The sequence below is a fragment of the Sorex araneus genome, chromosome 10 (genome assembly GCF_027595985.1).
Source record: "Sorex araneus isolate mSorAra2 chromosome 10, mSorAra2.pri, whole genome shotgun sequence".
NCBI lineage: Eukaryota > Metazoa > Chordata > Mammalia > Eulipotyphla > Soricidae > Sorex > Sorex araneus.
The window spans coordinates 46,370,610-46,391,256 of record NC_073311.1 but is presented as its reverse complement, the minus strand read 5'-3'; the positions used below and the strand labels follow the sequence as shown (position 1 = coordinate 46,391,256).

General features: G+C 49.9%; 1 protein-coding gene across 1 annotated transcript in view; it reads left to right on the top strand.

Annotated features, from left to right (window-relative positions):
* The window catches only part of APPL2 (adaptor protein, phosphotyrosine interacting with PH domain and leucine zipper 2), a 51,881-nt gene that overhangs the window by 9,446 nt on the left and 21,788 nt on the right, over positions 1 to 20,647 (top strand). The window contains exons 3-5 of the mRNA XM_055118409.1: positions 17,533 to 17,592; positions 18,077 to 18,148; positions 20,350 to 20,437. Of these exons, the coding sequence (XP_054974384.1) occupies positions 17,533 to 17,592; positions 18,077 to 18,148; positions 20,350 to 20,437 (220 nt within the window). The remainder of the gene's footprint in view (positions 1 to 17,532; positions 17,593 to 18,076; positions 18,149 to 20,349; positions 20,438 to 20,647) is intronic.

Genomic DNA, 20,647 nt, shown 5'->3' with positions numbered 1-20,647 from the left:
CCAGATGAGCCCCCTTGTCCCTGGTCGCCTCCAAGGAACGTGCGGCTGGTGGGGGAGGGGGAAGAGACGGCTCAGAGGGCTGGAGCGCATGCTGTGCTGTGCAGCTCGCCTGGTTTCCATCCCTGGCTGCACGGAGCCGCCCGAGCATAGAGCTAGGAGTAGCCCCCTCCCAAGTACCTGGGTTGTAGCCCGAAATATTTTTTTTTCATTATACTAATTTTGGGCTGGAGCGATAGCACAGCGGTTGGGCGTTCGCCTTTCACGCGGCCGACCCGAGTTCAATTCCTCCGCCCCTCTCGGAGAGCCTGGCAAGCTACCGAGAGTATCGAGCCCGAGCAGCAGAGCCTGGCAAGCTACCAGTGCGTATTGGATATGCCAAAAACAGTAACAATAAGTCTCTCAAGGAGAGACGTTACTGGTGCCCGCTCGAACAAATCGATGAGCAACGGGGTGACAGTGACAGTGATACTTATTTTATTGAATCATTGTGAATAGCAAAGTGACCAAGATATTTACGATTGAGTTTCAGGCATATTTTGTTTCAACATCAGCCTCTTTGCCACTGCCCACCACCAGTGTCCCCAGGATCCCTCTCACCCTGCCTCTGTGACAGTCACTTTCCTGCCTCCCCCACCCCCACTGTCCCAGTGGCAAACATTTTACTGCAGACCAGGTCTCCTGCTCTTCATTTCTGTTGCCTTTGGTCATGTGATATTCTTCTGTGGAGGAATAGCCCACCTGTGAGAGCGAATTTTTAAAAGTGAAGGAGGCAAGGGAGTGGACCAGAGAGATTGTCTCCACACCTGGCCCCTGATTGATCCCTGGCACCACATGTGGTTCCCCGGAGCTCCACCGGAAGTCATCCCCAAGCACAGAGAGAGGAGTAAACCCTGAGAACAGTCTGGTATTTTTTAAAAAAAATTTTTATTAGAGAAACACTGTGGTGTACAGTTACAAACTTACGAACTTTTGTGTTTGCATTTCACTCATACAGTGATCGCTTACCCATCCCTCCACCAGTGCCCATTCACCTCCACCAACGATCCCAGTATCCCTCTCACCACCCCCACCCCATCCCCCCACCACCCCACCCTGCCTCTGCGGCAGGGCATTCCCTTTTGCTCTCTCTCCTATTGGGTGTTGTAGTTTGCAGTGGAGGTATTGAGTAGCCTTCACGTTCGGTCTATAGTCTACTTTTAGTTCACATGTTCCAACATCCTCTACTTGGTGTTCCCTTCTCTCTCTGAGCTGCCTTTTCCCCCAGCATGTGAGGCCAGTTTCCAAGCTCTGGGGCAGACCTCCTGGTCCTTATCTCTACTACTCTTGGGTGTTGGCCTCCCACTCTGTTATTTTATATTCCACAGATGAGTGCGATCTTTCTATGTCTGTCTCTCTCTTTCTGACTCATTTCACTTAACATGTTACTTTCCATGTTGATCCACATGCATGCAAATTACATGACTTTATCTTTTCTAACAGCTGCATAGTATTCCATTGTGTAGATGTACCAAAGTTTCTATTACCAGTCATCTGTTTAGGGGCACTCTGTTTTTTCCATATTTTGGCTATTGTAAACAGTGTTGGAATGAACATACAAATGCAGATGTCATTTCTACTATACCTTTTTGCCTCTCCAGGACATATTCCCAGGAGTGGCATTGCTGGGTCAAATGGGAGCTCAATTTCTAATTATTTTGAGAAGCATCCATACTGTTTTCCAAAAGGGCTGAACCAGTGGTTTTCCCCACCAGCAGTGAAGGAGAGTCCCTTTCTCCCCACATCCGCGCCAACACCGGTTGCTTTTGTTCTTTTGGATGTGGTCCAGTCAATCTTTTTTTTAACAATAACTGGGAACTCTCGGGTTGGTGGACTTGAAGATTTAAAGAGAATTGGCAGCCCTAGAAAGAGAAGAGAAGTGCTCCTGACCTATGTTTCTCTTCCATCTGGTTCTTTCCATCCTTTAGTCTCTTTTGTAGTAAATCAGTGGGCTGAGGAGCAAAAAAAAAAAAAAGCATAAAGACAAAAACAATGAAAATAAATGTGTTCCCATTGCTTAAGAGAGAGGGTAATTTTCCTATAGCCAATAGAACCAGCAGAGAAGCACCACATTAGCTGCCTCTAATTTTTTGGTCCAAATTTCAGCCCCAGAGAGAGAAACATTGGCTTCTGTCTTTCTGCTTGGGAGCGAGTGGGCTCGGGAGCAAGCCTTGTCCTTCTCCTGACACAGGCAGCATGAAACGCTTTTTCACTTGCTTCCTCTCGAATGACTTGCCACAGTTTTGAAACAATTGCTTGGCTTTTTGTTTTGAGGAACAAATAGCTTATCTGGCTTGCTGAACTATGGGAAATTAGTTGCTGAGTTGCAAAAGTGGTTCTTTGTTCCCACCTGCCTTAACTTGCTCAAAGAAGACTTCCGAATCCATTGAAAAGATGTCTCAATATGTTACAGAAGGATGGTGGCAACAGATACATTTTACTGTTAATTGCTTGCCGACTTAAATCTGTGTTACTGGATTTGTTTTTCATTTTTTCCCATCCTGATCGCTAAAGAAAACACCAAATTGATGGGGCCCAAGCAGTAGCCCAGTGGGTAGGGCGCCTGCCTTGCATAACTGGGTTCAGTCCCCAGCATCCTATATGGCCCCTTGAGCCGGCCAGGAATGACTCCTGAGTGCAGAGCCAGGAGTAAGCCCTCATCAGCGCCAGGTGTGGCCCAAAATCCAAGAAAGAAAAGAAACATCACACTTCGGAGTGTGTTGCTTCTGAATAGCCGTATATAATCATCTATTATTTCATTGTCTTATTAGCCTTATGTTCAGATGATATAGAGGAAGAAGGTTCCGTCTTTCATTCAGGAGCTCACAGTCAGACTGGGAGACAGACAAAATAATTACCAAGGAGTGTTGCTGGTGCTCCGAGAATCAGGTTCCCAACCCAGAGGAATTGTGTCGAAACCCCCAAAAGAAAGACAGTTGTGATTGTTGAGATTTATCAAATACTTAACCAGTTACAAGCCCAGTTCCAAGAGTTTTTGTGGGTTTTATATATATATGTATATATATATGTATGTATATATATAAACCTGTAGCACTGTAGCACTGTCGTCCGTTATTCTTCGGTTTGCTCGAGTGGGCACCAGTAGCGTCTCCTTTGTGAGACTTGTTATTATTTTTGGCATATTGAAAATGCCACGGCTAGCTTGCCAGGCTCTGCCATGCAGGCAGGATACTCTCGGTAGCTTGCCAGGCTCTCTGAGAGGGATGGAGGAATCGAACCCAGGTCAGCCACGTGCAAGGCAAATGCCCTACCCGCTGTGCTATTGCTCCAGTCCTAATATAAATCATTTCATTTAAATTGTGGCTGGTGGGTATTGTTATTATCCACATTTGAGCTAAGCAGACCTAATATTTCTGATGTTGAGTAGCTGCTTACCCAGGTCGACCCCATTAGTACATGGCAGAGTAAGGTGGCTTTTGAAACCAAAGCCCAAGACCCCAGCAGATAAGCTTGGGCTAAGTGGTTTATACTAGGAAAGAGGTCAGAGCGATAATACAACGGGTGGAGCATTTGCCTTGCGTGCGGACAACCCGGGGTCAGTCTCTGGCATCCTATATGGTCCTTTGAGCACTGCCAGGAGTAATTTCTGAGTGCAGAGCCAGGAGTGACCACTGAGAACAGCCGGATGTGGCCCCAAACAAAAAACGACAACAAAAAAGAAGTGAAAAAAAAGTAGATGAATTTTCAGAGAGATTTAGGAAGCATGATGGTGACCGGGGTGAAGAAGCTAGGCAGTGAATGATGAATGACAAATGATACGCAGATCTTTAACTTGATTGAAATAGGATGGGACAGGAAGAGGAGTTGTGCGTGTGTGTGATTTGTGTATGTGTGGATTTGAAAACTACAGTATTTTTCAATACTACTTGCAACTGAAAAAGGATCATGTGCTTATTTGTGATTTTGCTAACTGGTGACTGGGTTCGTTGGTTCTTTAGAAAGCCCTGTTTCTTTGAACCTTTGTATTTCTTTGAACCTTTGTATTCCTCCCTTCCACCCCATATTCAGAATTTTGATAAAATAAAAGTTTCACTGGGCTGACATCTGAACTTGCTTGATCTTCAGTAGTTTAAATGTTGCTCTTAAATGGTTTGTCTCCTATTTAAGGCTTAAGAGCCCCAAGATTTAAGGGACTGAGTCTGCCACTCCCAATGGTCTTCATTCAGCCGTTCCTCTGTCTGTCAGAATCGTTTATTTGGAGACATCCAAAAACTCTTAAGCGTTTTCTTTTCTTTCCTTTGAGCCAGAAAATGACATTTTGCCAAAACTAAGTGGGTCTGGTCTTGCATTCCAAGAGCTTCTAACTGGCTTTTCATTCATACCACATGATCCTCACATGGGTTCTCCTCCTGCCCAGAAACCGGCCTCTACTCAGCGTTTCCGACAGCTGAGGAGTTTGTTCGTGCCACCAACCCCAGGGGTGGACTCCAGCAGTGGCCAGTGGCATTCAGATGGCTCAGTTGGTCAGGGGTGGCTTCAGGCTTATCTGCAGGCTCTGTTTTGTTGTTACTTTCTAAGGAAAACAATTAAACAAGCTATTTCTCCCAGCACACCCTTCTCCATGTCTTTTTTCAGATGTTTTTCTTCTCTCTTGTATGTTCTCGGTCTTTGTTTCGGATTTCCTAAGTACTTTATACCCCGAGATATTGAGTTAGGTTCACTGAGTCTTATCATTTCTTTTCTCCTTTCTAAAGTTTCCAACGTATTAAAAAGCAACACATTATGGCCCAAATGCTGAGGATCTAAAATCTTTCAAGAAATAAATTTGAAAGCAAATTATCTAATGAAAGGAAATGAGCCATTTTTTGATACATAGGCGTGTTGTTAAACAAAATTTTTAAATCTTTAAATCAGAAAATGTTTACATTTTTCAAAAGTGGCACACAAACAAAAAATAACCTGTACAATCTCCACAATTCAGGGTGGCCTTGCCCCCAAGTCCTAGGCTCTGTGAACATGTTAAAAAGTTTAAAGTTTGTGTGAATGAAGCAGCAATTAATTAAGGCCTTCACCAGCCCTTTCCTCATAAAAAGTAGACTTTCAGTAAAACATTTTATCGTTTTATCTGATAACATATTTTTATTCTTCCTGCAAAAAAAAAACACAACATTGTATTTTTATGTTAAAAAAATCCATTTGGAGATATTCAACTTCCTGAGTGATTTCAGTTATACATAAAAAATGACTTAATAAATTTTGGAAAATACAGCATGTGTAGATTTATATTTGTATTTTTAATTAGGGTTAAACTCAAGAGTGTATGCCTTAGAGAACTTAAATTCTCTAAGGCCTATACTATTTCTCCCAAAACTTTACCAATAAGCTTTCTTTTTTTTTTTCTTTTTGGGTCACACCCAGCGATGCTAAGGGTTTACTCCTGGCTCTGCACTCAGGAATTGCTTCTGGCAGTGCTCGGGGGACCATATGGGATGCTGGGAATTGAACCCCGGTCAGCCTTGTGCAAGGCAAATGCCCTACCCACTGTACTATCGCTCTAGCCCCAATTTTTTTTTTTTTTTGCCAGTAAGCTTTCTTAAGTACAATGCAAAATGATTCACTGAAACACTATTCTCACTTAACAAAATACTGAGTCATTTTAGACTATAAACTTGAGAGTTTTCTGTCATGTACTCCCAAATCTGAGTCACTAACAAGAAATTTTTTGTGATACAAAAATAGAACAATTAATTAAAATATTTGCTTTATAATACAATAAACATATATGCCGTATCCCTTTCTCAGTTGTCTAAACCGATTACTAAAGGTAACACTTTGTTTTGCATTTCCTTCTCCTCTGTATAAAACCCTGAGGTTGAAAGGTTGTTATTAATGTCGATAAAACGGGAATCACCGTTTTTCTCATTTCCGTAAGACTGTAGCCACCATCTATTAGAATTTTATCAGGCAATGTGGAAACTTGTACAGCTGCTCTGTAAAATTTTTCAGCAAAATAATTCCAGACCAGTGCTGCCAAAAGGACCTAGCGTGACCTTATAAAATGTCCATTTAACACTCTTAGTGGAGCTGGAGCCACAGTACAGCGGGTAGAGCTCTTGCTTTGTGCACAGCCAACCCGGGTTCGAGCCCCAGTGCTCTCCCCAGCACAGCCAGCAATCAGCCCTGAGCATAGCCAGGTGTGGCCCCCAAACAAAGATCAGAAAAGTAGAAGCCAAAAAAATCTGTTCATGTCTAGATGAACCCCTTTTCCCATCTCTGTGACTATCTCTTCCTTTTTTTTTTTTTTTTTTGCTTTTTGGGTCACACCCAGTGATGCTCAGGGGTCACTCCTGGCTCTGCACTGAGGAATTACCCCTGGCAGTGCTCAGGGGACCATATGGGATGCTGGGGATCGAACCCGGGTCGGCCACGAGCAAGGCAAATGCCCTACCCGCTGTGCTATCACTCCAGCCCCTGTGACTGTCTCTTCTATTGTCATCGTCATGATCCCAGCTGTCGCCACCCGAGAAATCCTCTCTGCTTCCTCTGTAATGAGGGTCAGGGCCACGGCCAGTGGGCCGCTGCTCAGAATCTCCGTCACGCTCTTCGAGATCGGGGTACCACTGTTCACAATAGAATGTCTTACCCGCTACATAGGGAGGAGCGTTCTGTCTGGCTTTACGCTGGGGGTGCTGGTGTATCCTGGCACCATGGGCAGCTCTGTCGTAGCACTGTCGTCCCATTGTTCATCGATTTGCTCCAGTGGGCACCAGTAATGCCTCCATTGTGAGACTTGTTGTTACTTTTTTTGACATATTGAATACGCCACAGGGAGCTTGCCAGGCTCTGCCGTGTGGGCGGGATACTCTCGGTAACTTGCCAGGCTCTCCGAGAGGGACAGAGGAATCGAACCTGGGTTGGCCACGTGCAAGGCAAACGCCGTATCTGCTGTGCTATTGCTCTAGTCCAAGGTCAGAAATATCGATATTTATCTTTGACACTCCCTGCTGTGACTCTGATTTAATAATAATACTAGATTAAAAAAAAAAGAGAGAATCCCTGACTAGGAGAGTCAGTACAATGGGTACGACTCTAGCCTTGCATGCAGCCAGCTTGGATTCGATCCCCGGCAATACATATTTGTCCTGTAAGCACTGCCAGGAGTGATCCCTGAGCACAGTTGGGTGTGACCTAAACCCCCTCCCCATAAAAAAAAAAGCCTTCATAATTTTTGACAGATAAGTAGCCACAACACCACAGCACGTGGCAAGGCGTCTGGCGTGTATAACCTCACTGAACATCCACAGCTGTGGGGAGGAACTAGCCCAGCGTGTGTGTGCAAGTGGGCTGATGGATGGCACAACCAGAATTTCAACTCAGGTCTGTGACCCCCCCAAACCTGCACTCTTCATGCCGATTTCTATTTGTGGGGCTTGGATTTGGGGGGCCCTGATACGTGGCAGTACTCGATGGGGACTACTCCCTGCTCAGTGCTCAGGGGACCGTGAGGTGCCAGGGACCAGACCCAGGGCTCCAGCCCTGGAAGCCTGCGGTCCCATCCAGTGCTCCCCACCCTGGCTCGGACGTGATGGGTCTGTGGAAACGGCAGCAGGAGCGAAGGCCTCGCGGGAGGCCGTACCCGGACCCTGGAACGGGCCCCATTTGTCAGCCCGCAGCTTGGTAGCATCGCAGAGGTGAGAGGTCGTTCCCAGAGTGACTTTTCCTTCTTCCTTTTCTATTTTTTATCTTTAAAGGCATAATCTGTTGAAGCCAGCGCCTTTTCAGCCAGGAAAACCTGCCAAATGCTGCTTATGGGATAGGGAGGGCCTGGGAGAAATGCATAAGCAGCTGAGCACGGGAGAGCGAGCCTGCCAGGCCTCTCACATGGCTCCCCCTCTCTCCCCCTCCCCCTCTTCTTCTTTTTTTTTTTTTTTTTTGCTTTTTGGGTCACACCCAGCGATGCTCAGGGGTCACTCCTGGCTCTGCACTCAGGAATTACCCCTGGCAGTGCTCAGGGGACCATATGGGATGCCGGGGATCGAACCCAGGTCGGCCGCATGCAAGGCAAACGCCCTACCCGCTGTGCTATCACTCCGGCCCCCCCCCTCCCCCTCTTCATCCTCTTCCTCCTCCTCATACCCAGCTGTGCTCAGGGCTATGCCTGACTGAACTCAGGGATCCCCCCGGGGGCTCCGAGGCCCCTATGCTGGGGATGGAGCCCAGGCCCGCCGAGTGCACGGCCAACGCCCTCCCCTCTGTACCGCCGCTCTGGCCCCGATGCTGCCTTTCTCCAAGGAGCCGCTCGTACTTGCTTCTTGCGCTTCCTGCCTGGAGGTTTGGCACCCGCTTGCCAGGCCGCCGCTCTCCCAGCTGCACCAGTGCCTCGATGTCTAGTTTGCAGTCCTGCCCCCCCTCCCTGCCCGCCCCCTGCCCCGCCAGCCCTGTTCTCCTTTGCCTTCCCCCGTTGAAGCCGCCTGCCTGACCCGTGCCCGGTCTCCCGTGGGCCTCCTGGCCTCCGCGCCTCATCCTCGGTGCTGGTGGCTCTTCCCTGCCACCCTTTGCGGCCTGATCTCAGTTTTCTCCACTTATTTCTGTCTATGCCCTGGGCACACTCACCTCAGCAGTGCTCGGCCGCTTCCAGGGTCTAGAGCCAGTCCCTGCCTTGGCAAACAACTCCTGTGTGTCACCCCGAAGTGGGCTGAGCTCTCGGCCCTTGCTGGCCTCTGACCGCCCTTTCCTCATCAGGTCGCCTGCCTCCAGGGCCGACTTCCCTGCCCAGCCCCTGCTGGACCGTCCGGCTAGAGGACTCGCATCCAGACCCCCCCTTCCTGTCTGCAGATGCTTCTGCGCTGACTCCAGCTACTGTTGATCAGAGTCTCGGTCTCCTCCTCCGGCCTTGGCATTGGCTCTTCCGGAGTGTGCCAGGCTCTCCGCTCCTCAGCTGCCTCGAAACCCCTTCCTGGCTTTTAAGGCTCACCCGAACCTGAGGGGGACTCTGATGCCCTGTCAGGCACAGCAGCCTTCTGCCCCGCACGCCCATGCCGTTGGCCCTGGCGGGCCAGTACACTTACACTGCAGCAAGGGGCACCGTATTGTCCCTCTCTCTGGACTCAGCGGGATTTTCCTGCCTCTGATGTCCAGCACTGGGCCTGGCCCCGTCGAACGTTCGCTATATTGACCCCGAAGGCCTGAGTGTGAGTCATCCCCAAGGCAACACGAGCACATCCAAACTAAACCTTATTTTTTTCTTCTTTTTCTGGGGTCACACCTGGTGGTGCACAGAGGTCACTCCTGGCTCTGCACTCAGGAATTACTCCTGGCAGTGCTCAGGGGACCCTGTGGGATGCTGGGAATCGAACCTGGGTCGGCCGCGTGTGAGGCAAACGCCCTACCCGCTGTGCTATCGCTCTAGCCCCAAAACTAAACCTTGTTGACCTTCCCAAGTCTCTGTCCCCTCCCCAGGCCCCTAGCCCGGGGTCCTATCCTCTACATGGTCACCACTCTTGGCCCGGTTCTGACTCTTCCTTCTTCCTCGCTCACTCTCCTTCTGTGTTTTGCTTGTTGCTGGGGATCAATCCACGACTCGGGGCCTCCAGCACTGCGGCACTTGTGGTAACCTTTGAGCTCCATCCCCAGCCGGTACCCTCGGGGGTTCCTTGTGGGTCTGTCCTTTTGCCTCGGGAAGTCCTTGTGGATCTGCGCCACTTTCTCTACCTTCTGGTTTGGGCTCAGCCTGTGCATTCCGTCTCCCTGGGCTTCTCCGGAAGGTCTTTGGATCCTCGTGCCATTCTTGCTCCCTTTGTTGTTTCTCTCAGCCACTCTTGACTGAATGTTTGCTCTTCTTCTGCCCCTGTTCCCCAGGGCTCCCTGTCGCCCCTAGAGTAGTGTCCGAGTCCCTCGCAGGCACACCCTGAGGGCCTGTCCCAAATGCAGCTTCTCTCCCCGTTCCTCCAGCAGGCCTCCGCCTCCCCGTGTGTGCCCTACCCCAGGGGCACCAGGGCCTGGCTTGGCAGGAAGCACCAGATAAGGGGGACATCAGATGATGATGATGATGATGATGATGATGATGATGATGATGATGATTCAACATACCAAAAACAGTAACAAACAAGTCTCACGATGGAGACGTTACTGGTGCCTGCTTGAGCAAATCGATGAGCAGCGGGATGACAGTAGTGGTATTATTATTATCATGACTGAAGTAATAGCACAGCAGGTAGGATGTTTGCCTTGCACGTGGCCGACCCGGGTTCGATTCCTCCGTCCCTCTCAGAGAGTCTGACAAGCTACTGAGAGTATCCTGCCCGCACAGCAGAGCCTGGCAAGCTACCTGTGGCGTAATTGATATGCCAAAACCAGTAACAACAAGTCTCACAATGGAGACGTTACTGGTGCCCACTTGAGCAAATTGATGAACACCGGGACAACAGTGCTAAGACAGTGCGACAGTGCTATTATCATTGTTGGTTTGGGAGCCACCCCCTGTGGTGCTCAGGGGCTACTGTGTGTGCTCAGGGGTCACTCCTGGTGGTGCTGGGGGACCATCTGGGAGGCTCGGGGTTGCAAGGCAAGCGCCCTGCCCCCCGTGCTGTCTCTCCAGGGCACCTGGGCCTTTGGCCTTGACAACATCTCCAGTCACTGTCAGGCGAGATCTGAGCCCACGCCCACTCTCTGACAGACTCCTGTGGATTTTCCCTGTCCTTTCCGCAGCCTCCATTCCTGTTCCCCTCAGAGGCATTTGCATTCAGTCTCTGGCAGAGCCACAGTGCTGTGTGCCACCATCAGAGACACATTCTCTGTGTGTATGGGCATGGGGGCCACACCTGGTGGTGCTCAGGGCCTCCCCGTGGCTTCCCCTCAGGTCACTCCCGGGGGTGCTCGGGACCATATGTGGTGTTGGGGATTGAACCAGGGTCAGAGTACCAAGGCAAGTGCCTTCAGCCCTCTGCTAATCTCTCCGACCCCGGGGTGAACATTCCCTTGCCCCAAGCTGGAGTTTCCCTTTGGGTTTGCTAAAACCCACTGGTCTTTCTGCCTTGCCCGCAGCTGTGGAAGGGCCCCTCCAGCCTTCCAGACTCTTGGTTTGTGAATGCTTTGTCTCGTTTGTTTGTTTAAAAGAAGCCACATGCGGCCAGGGAAGTGGCTCAGCATAAAATGCATGCTTTGCATGCATGCGACATGGGTTCCATCTGCAACACCCCCCCCCAAACACACACACACACACACACACACACACACACACACACTTAGAAGCTACAGTCCCCCCACTCCTGCCCCAGCCATTCCTAGTGACGCTCAGAGGCCACCAAGGCCAAAACCCAATGGTGGTCAAGTGACCAGGCAGTGCCAGGGGTCCAGCTCCAGTCCCAACACGCTGAACGTTTGCTCTACCCCTTGAGCCACATTTATGGCCCTCATTGATTACCTCTTGCAGAATTCTCATGAAACATCAAATAACACAGAACTGTGCCAAACGTGTCATCCTCTTGAACTCCATATGAACTGAATGTTTCCCCGCCCTCCGCCCTTCTGCTGCATGGTGGGATTTTGGGGTTGTCCCCAGGTGTTGCACTTGCGGAGCTGCTCACCGAATACCAGCTAGAGACAGTTGAACTTCGGGTTTTTGCTTTGTTTTCGTGGCCACACCTGTTGGTGTTCAAAGTTACTCCTGGCTCTGAGCTCAAGGATCTCTTCTGGCGGGGCTTGGGACCACAGATGGTGCAGGGGCAATCGAATTGGGATTAGGGCCAGCTGTGTGCAAGGCAAGTGCCCTACCCACTGCACTATCTCTTTGGCCCCTACATTTGAACTTTGGATCCCGTTTACATGCTGTCGAGTTCCTTTAGCTCTGGGTTTTGAGAGAGTGGATTTTATTGGGGTCTTTGCCTTGCCAGGAATTAGTTGTGGAACTGTAGAAAGGTATTACCCTCTCTGAACCTTAATCTCCTCATTTGTCCAATAAGAAGACTACGGCCTGCTTTGAATTGCCGTGGTAAGGATTAAGTGTGCTTAAGAAGGAAAAGACTAAAGCTGAAATAAAGCCAAATAAAAACTGAAGCTCTGTTTTAAGGACTAAAGGTGCTAATGTTTGAAGAACTTTTTCTTTTTAATTAATTTATTTATTTTTAATTCGTGAATCACCCTGAGGGCACATTTACAGATTTATACACTTTTGTGCTTATGCTTCCCTCATACAAAGTTCGGGAACCCATCTCTTCACCAGTGCCCATTCTCCACCACCAGTAAACCCAGCATCCCTCCCACCCTCCCCGATCCCATCTCCCCCCACCCCGCCCTGCCACTGTGGCAGGGCATTCCCTTCTGTTCTCTCTCTCTAATTAGCTGTTGTGGTTTGCAATAAAGGTGTTGAGTGGCCACTGTGCTCAGTCTCTAGCCCTCATTCAGCCCGCAACTCCCTTCCCCCATATGGCCTTCGACTACATTATAGTTGGTGATCCCTTCTCTGAGTTGCCCTTTCCCCAGAATGTGAGGCCAGCCTCCAAGCCATGGAGTCAACCTCCTAGTACTTATTTCTACAATTCTTGGGTGTTAGTCTCCCACTCTGTTATTCTATATACCCTAGATGAGTGCAATCTTTCTATGTCTGTCTCTCTCTTTCTGACTCATTTCACTCAGCATGAAATTTTTCATGCCCATCCACTTAAATACAAAATTCGTGACCTCCTTTTTTCTGACAGCTGCATAGTATTCCATTGTATAGATGTACCAAAGTTTCCTCAGCCAGTCATCCGTTCTGGGGCATTCGGGTTTTTTCCAGATTCTGGCTATTGTAAACAGTGCTGCGATGAACATACATGCTCTACATCACTAATCATCAGAGAAATGCAGATCAAAACAACCACGAGATACCACCTCACACCACAGAGACTAGCACACATCCAAAAGAACAAAAGCAAACGCTGTTGGAGAGGATGTGGGGAGAAAGGGACCCTTCTACACTGCTGGTGGGAATGCCGACTGGTTCAGCCCTTCTGGAAAACAATATGGACGATTCTCAAAAAATTAGATATTGAGCTCCCATTTGACCCAGCAATACCACTGCTGGGAATATATCCCAGAGAGGCAAAAAAGTATAATTGAAGAACTTTTTTAACAGTACTGGCAAGTACTTTGAAAGGACCCAGCAAATGTTAATCAGCGCCCTTTATTGCTGTTCTTACTAATATTTACTCTTCACCCGAGCTCCGGTTTGGCAGGTCTGTTGCAGGGGTAATTGCCGAGGCTTACCTCACAGGGCGTGGGTAATTAGGGGATGTGGGTCAGACTCACATGAAACCTTTGTGTGCCATGGTTGAAGCGTGAGTAAGATTAAAAGTTGGTCGAGTTCAAAAGACTTTTTTCGTGGAATCTTGCCTGCCCGGGCGAGGGCTTGCTTCTGGGCACTTGGCAGGTCATTGTGGACACGGGACTTGTTCTGCACAGAACCGGAACAAGCAGAGCAGAATCTGGCAGCCCGACCCCCCCCCCCCCCGCCAGCCCCACCCCTGCTCGAGAATCCCCAGCATTTCACGAGGTCTTCCTCCGCTCGCCCTGGCGAGTCCAGTTGTGTCCGGGGGCTTCAGACAGCAACGGCCGGGCTGGAGCAATAGCACAGCAGGTAGGGCGTTTGCCTTGCACGCGGCCGACCCGGGTTCGATTCCCAGCATCCCATATGGTCCCCTGAGCGCCGCCAGGAGTAATTCCTGAGTGCATGAGCCAGGAGTAACCCCTGTGCATCGCCGGGTGTGACCCAAAAACAAACAAACAAAAAAAGACAGCGACGGCCGTGCGCCCCTCCCCCCATCCCCTCTGAGCTATGGTGGAGTTGTCTGAGTGACACGTGGTGTCACCCTCCCATAGGCCTGGGTGCGGTGAGATGGCAGCAGCCTCCTCCCCGGGTTTCTGTTGCCCGTGGACCATGGCACCGAGGGTGCAGGCAGCCCCGCAGCTCCTGTTGGCGTGGAAGGCGTGCAGGGCCGATAAGCCGTCGCCCCTCTGAAAGGTCCAGGGTGGTGGGGGCGGCATCGCTTAGATTTAAAGAAAATGAAGCAAAGAGCGACTCAGAGGAGCAGAAGACGTTCCTGGAATCGGAAATACTGTGGCTTCGTGAAAACGCACACAGGGGCGGGGTGGAAGAGGCGTCTTTCGAGACATTCACTGTCAGAAGCAGGAGCAGAGGTTTACTGGCCAGGATATGAGGGGCGGGGAGGGAGAGAGAGGGAGAGGAAGAGAGGGAGAAGGGGGGAGAGAGAGGGTGGGGGGAGAGGGATGGAAGGAGGGAGGGGGGAGGAAAAAGAGGAAACACTGACGTCTTTTTTTTTTTTGTAAATGAAGTTTTAAAGTGTCTGTACTGTGCCTGCTGCAGGGAAGGCCATCAGCCAAAAAAGAAAGACTTTTCTGGACATTTCCAGAAAAAGTTTGTCAACTGCAGTCTAAAGCGTAGACTAGACTTCTGAGTTCTTCCTTCTTAGCAAGAAGCTTAGTGTTGGAGCGTGTGGATTGGAGGGTCAGACGGGCCCGGATTCACACGCCACTCCTGCTGTGCCATCACAGGCGAATGACTTAACGTCTCTGTGCCGCTCCGTTTCTTCTTCTGTAAGACTGGCGGAGCCATCGGAGGCTGCCCAGTGGGGTTGTCAGGCTCCGATGAAGCAGCGTATGGGATGCCCCGATTCCTCGGGCACCGGGCGGGAATAAAGTGCTCTGTGGCCGGGGGCTGTTTTCAAGATTCTGTGGGCCTCAGAATCATTTTCCACAGGGCAGCCCCCAGACAGATGCCAGGGTGGCAGGGACCGAAGACCCCTCGCTTCAGATTCTGAGCAAAGGAGCAAGGGGCTTTCCAATCTACAGTCCCCGGGGCTGCAAAACCACACAGCCGAGGGCGGGCACTGGATCTTATGTCCGACCTATTGCTGCCTCTCTGTTCAACCTTTGGGTTTGGTTTATATTTGGGTGGGTGGGGGGGAGGTTGAAGGAGGTGGCCACACCTAGTGGCTCTGCACTCATAGGTGACTCCTGGCGGGGCGCTGGGGACCATCAGCCTTTGCATTTTGTTGCTCTCTCTGATGCTTCCCTGTAGGATGGAGGTTTCCTTTTCCCTCCCTACCAGGCCTCCAGAGTACGCAAGGGTCAGTGTATGCAGGCTAGCGCCTTCACCCCTCTGCTGATCTCTCCAACCCTGGCAATATTTATTCACTTGCCAAAAGCTGGATTCTTAAAAAAAAAAAAATTTATTGAATCACCGAGATAGTTACAAGCTTTCGTGTCTGAGTCACAATCTTACAATGATCAAACACCCATCCCTCCACCAGTGCACATTCCCCACCACCAATATCCCCGGTATACGCCCCCTTTCCCACCCTCCCCCTGCCTCCATGGCAGACAGTATTCCCCATACTCTCTCTCTACTTTTGGGCATCATGGCTTGCAACACAGACACTGAAAGGTCATCATGGTTGGTCCTTTATCTACTTTCGGCATGCATCTTCCATCCCAACCGATTCCTCCAACCCTCATTTTCTTAATGATCCCTTCACTATTCCAGCTGTCCTCTCCCCGCCCACTCATGAGGCAGACTTCCAGCTATGGAGAAATCTTCCTGACCCTTCTATCTACTGTCCTTGGGTGTCGGTCTTGTGTTATGTTATTTTATACTCCACAAATGAGTGCAGCCCTTCTATATCTGTCCCTCTCTTTCTGACTCATTTCACATAGCACAATACTCTCCATGTCTATCCACTTATAAGCAAATTTCATGACTTCATCTCTCCTAACAGCTGCATAGTATTCCATTGTATAGATGTACCAAAGTTCCTCAAAAACTAGAAATTGATCTTCCATATGACCCCACAATACCACTTCTGGGAATATATCCCAAGGCTGCAGAAAAAGCACAGTAGAAATGATATCTGCACCTATATGCTCACTGCAGCACTGTTCACAATAGCCAAAATCTGGGAACAGCCCAAGTGCCCGAGAACAGATGACTGGAGTTTTTCCTTTGGGTTTGCTAAAACCGCTGATCTTTCTGCCTTGCCTGTAGCTTTGGAAGGGCCTGTCCAGCCTTCCAGACTCTTGGTTTGTAAATGCTTTGTCTCCTTTGTTTGTCTTAAAGAAGTCACATGCGGCCAGGGATGTGGCTCGGCCTAAAATGCATGCCACACCCCAGGTATTGTGTAAGACACGTATCTAGGTGGCTCTTTTCTTTGTCCATTCATTCACCAAACATTTGCCGAGAGTTCACTGCAGGCCCTGAGTGGTGGCCCACCCACGTCCCGGCCCAGGACACAGTGCACTTTCGTTCGTTCGTTTGTTCCTTTACTTGTCTGGGACAAGCGGCTTCTGGCGGGACTGATTCTTGCAGGGGAGCACTCCAGCACGTGGGCCAGACCCACAGCCGGTGTTCCATCTGCCTGACTGTATTTGGAGGGGAGAGGGAGAGAGCCGCGGGAGGGTCTTTTCATTCGCGCTCCTTGGAGCAAGTGAAGGGGAAGTCAGTGAGGAGGAACTGTGTTATTAGAGTTGCTTCATAGATCGGTTTACTGACGGAATGACCTGAAGGAGGGGCAGTTTGTACGTGATGAGGGAAAGGAAAGCAAACCTTAACCTTTTTTTTGTTTGTCTTGGGGGCACACCTAGTGATGCCCTGGGGTGACTCCTGGCTCTGCATTCAGGGATCACTCCTGGCGGTGCTCGGGGGACCCTATGGGATGCCCGAGATTGAACCCGGGACGGCCGCATGCAAGGCAAGCGCCCTCCCCGCTGTGCTGTCTCTCGGGCCCTAAGTCTTAACCTTTTGATAAAGAATTGTCGAAGCTGGAGATCTCGTCCAGGGGATAAGGCACTTCTCTTGCCTGGGTCCGACCCTGGTTTGATCCCTGGCCGTGCACAGGGTTCTCTGAGCTCCACCGGGCTCACTTCTGAGCACAGAACCAGGACTGAGCCCTGAGCACCTCCAGATATTACCCAAGACAAACTCCCCCAAGTGGGTAAATAAATGTAATAAAGTGACCTACTGTGGGAGGCTCCCTTGGCGTGGCTCTGCCCAGGGGCCACCAGGACCGTCAAGACCATGCCTGGGTGGGGCTGGGGATGCCGGGTGATGGCAGGGAGCCAGCCCAGCCCCTTGCACTTGCTGGGGACATCTCTGGCCCTTGAGCCACAGCTCTGTCCCCAAGTTTAAGCTTTTCATTTCTCCTGCTCTTGTCTTCCAAATAATTTCTGAGCAGAATAGTTCTGGTTTTTCTTTTTTCTTTTTCTTTTTTGGTCATACCTGGTGATGCTCAGGGGTTACTCCAGGCTCTGCACTCAGGAATTACTCCTGACAGTGCTCAGGGGACCATATGGGATGCTGGGAATCGAACCCAGGTCAGCCGTATGCAAAGCAAAACACCCACTGTGCTATTGCTCCAGCCCCGAATATTTCTTATTTTATGAACAAACATAATTTTCAGGGGTTGTCTGAGGTGACTTCCCCCCTCCCCCAATGATTATATCTGCATTGTGACAAATCTTCCTTGCTCTTTTTTCTTCCTACAGAATGAAATGTGCCTGGCCACTCAACAGCTCTCTAAGCAACTGCTGGCGTATGAAAAACAGGTAACGTGGCGTGCACGTGGCCGGGGCTCCCCTCAGTGGGCTTCTTCCCGTGGCATTCCCTCCAGCATCCTTCAGAGACTCATTCATTGCTTTTTTCTCCAAAGTCTGTTTCCATTGTCTTTTCCTATGGACTGATAAATTCAGAGTAGTGATTATTCCTGAGAGCTGTACTATCCCCTAGAGGCGCATCATCTCCAGAGGACCACAGGTCACCCCACACAGTCAGGGGACGCACTCCATTCAGACTTAGGTATTCTCCAGACAGAGGTGGGTGATGGACAGCACAGGCTGTCTGAGGGGCACTCGAGGGCAGCCCCACTGAGAGCAAGAGGAGGCCTCGAGCTTTCTGCAGGTGCACACTGACAGGATGTGCTCCGGGGAGGAGGAAGGAAGTTGATGTGGAGGCACGGGGCAGGGCGGACTCTGCTCTCGGGCATTCCCTGGCATTCTCGTAACACCTCGCTCTTCCTTTCTTTGGTCTCAGAATTTTGCTCTTGGCAAAGGTGATGAAGAAGTGATTTCTACTCTCCACTATTTTTCCAAAGTGGTGGATAAGGTAAGATAGCAGTGTGGCAGGCATGCCCCTGGATTCTTTCATCTCTTTATTTTGGCCCGCTGTCCATTTTCTGCCGTCTGCTTACATATCTGAGATGATGTCTCCATCAACTTGCTGACAGTATAATCCAAAGTTTATTTTATGTGAGAGGTTCTGTGCAATTATGGTTGTTTCCGGGAGAAATGCTTTAAAGATATGTGGGCCGTAGACCACTCATGAGAATTCTCTTTCCTAAGGAACGCGTACTAGTTTCTCATGGGTTCCATAATAAATTAGAAACCGGTGTTCTAAAACAATATATAGTTTTGTCACAGCTCAGGGGGCCAAAAGTGTGAAATTAAGCTATCAGCAGCATTGAGTGTCCAAAAACAGATGACTGGATAAAGAAACTAGTGACACATCTACACGGTGGAATACTATGTATCTGCCAGGAAAAAATGAAGTCATGAAATTTGCTTATACATGGATGGACACGGAGGGTATCATGCCAAGTGAAATGAGCCTGAGGGAGAGGAACAGACATAGAATGATTGCACTCCCGTGTGGGATGTAAAAATGACATACTATGAGACTCTTATCCAAAGACAGCAGAAATGAGGGTGAGGAGGAGTGGTCCACGGTTGGACACTTGCCACAAGTGCGTGTGAGGGGCAGTTGGGACACAGAAGGGACCACTTGGCAATGACAGTTGGAAATGATCACTCTGGACAAGAACTGGGTGCTGAAAGGAGGTAAAAGGATATATATGATAAGCTTTCAGTATCTGTATTGCAAACCATAATGCCCAAAAGGAAAGAGAGAGAGAGAGAGAGAGAGAGAGACAGACAGACAGACAGACAGAAAGAGAGAAAGAGACAGAGAAAGAGTGAGAGAGACACTGAGAGACAGAGAAAGACAGAGAGAAAGAGACAGAGACAAAAAGTGTCTGCCATGGAGGCAGGCTAAGGGTGTGGAGGGAGGGGAGTAGGAGGGAGTAGGATGGAGTCTGGGGACACTGGTTGACGGTAGGAAATGTCCACTGTGAAGGGACGGGTGTTGGAACATTGTGTGACTGAGACCCAATCATGAACAACTCTAACTGTGCATATCACGGTGATTCAATAAAAATAAGTACAATTTCTGATGCAAAGGAAAAAAGGAAAGTGAAAAACTCTCGGCATTGCCATGCCTCTTTGGAAGGCTCCAGGGAAATTCTTCCCTTAGCTCTCCTCAGTCTCAGCAGTTCCCAGAATCCCTTGGCTCACGGCTGCATAACTCCAGCCCCAGCCTCTGACTTCACATGGCTGTGAGCCGCCCCGCCCTGTGCTTTTCTCTGTGGCTGTGTCTTTCCACAAACGCGCACACGTGTTAAGGGATTTAGGACCCCCTGGATAATCCAGGATGGACTCTTTTTTGGGGGGGGATCACACCCAGTGATGCTCAGGGGTTACTCCTGGCTCTGCACTGAGGAATTACTCCTGGCAGTGATTGGGGTAGGGCATATGGGAAGCCGAGGACTGAACCTGGGTTGGCTGTGTGCAAGGCAAACTCCCTCCCCTCTGTACTATTGCTCCAGCCCAGGATGGGCTCATTTTAATACTTTACATTTTATTTCAAAGATCTTCCCCCCTCACTCCCCTGCAAAACAGAAAATTTACATTTCTTTAGGGAGGGCACAGTTCAGTCTTCTTCGCAGGTTTCATGCAACTGTTCCTATAGTTGTATAATACGTCTGGAATATTTGCAGAAAAAAAATGTAATATAGGAAAATTACATGGATTTTTTTTGTGTATGTGGTTTGGGGGTCACCCCCAGTGGTATTCGGGGCTTTCTCCTGGCTCTGCACTCAGGGCTCACTCCTGGTGGGCTTGTGGCACCATACGAGGTGCCAGGGATTGAACCCGGGTCCGCCACATGCAAGGCCAGCGCCCTCCCTGCTTTAATGTACATGCTGTGGTGTCACTCTGGCCGCCAACACGCGGGACCCTTCTCTTCCCAAGGAGCTCGGATTGAGAGCCAGCGTCTACACTGTAAACCGCCTCTGGTCTGGGAGACCCCGCTAGCAGGCAGTAGGAGTGCCCTGACTTTAGCCTTTGATGCCCGCTGCCCCTTCTCTGCCGTATGAAGGGCATTATTGGCCGCTGGATCTCGTGAGCCCTCGGTGGGATGGACGGCGTCGGGAGTAGCCAGAGTTTTCTCCAGCAGATTCCTCTCTCTTCCAGCTGAACGTTCTCCACACAGAGCTGGCGGAGCAGCTGGCGGGCACGATGGTGCTACCCATCATACAGTTTCGAGAGAAGGACCTCACAGGTAGTCTCAGTGCTTTCAAACTGTGGCTTGTGTTGGGGATGAGGCTGAACTGCATGCTTTTCTGTAGACAGGTGACTCACTGGGGACTGTCCCCCTCCCCCACCTTTTCTTTTTCTCTCATTTGACTCACCTGGAGGGCGTAACAGGTGAATAAGCAAAGAGATTTGGCCATAGCGTTGTGGTTTGTGATGAGGGTAACAGGGCAGAGAT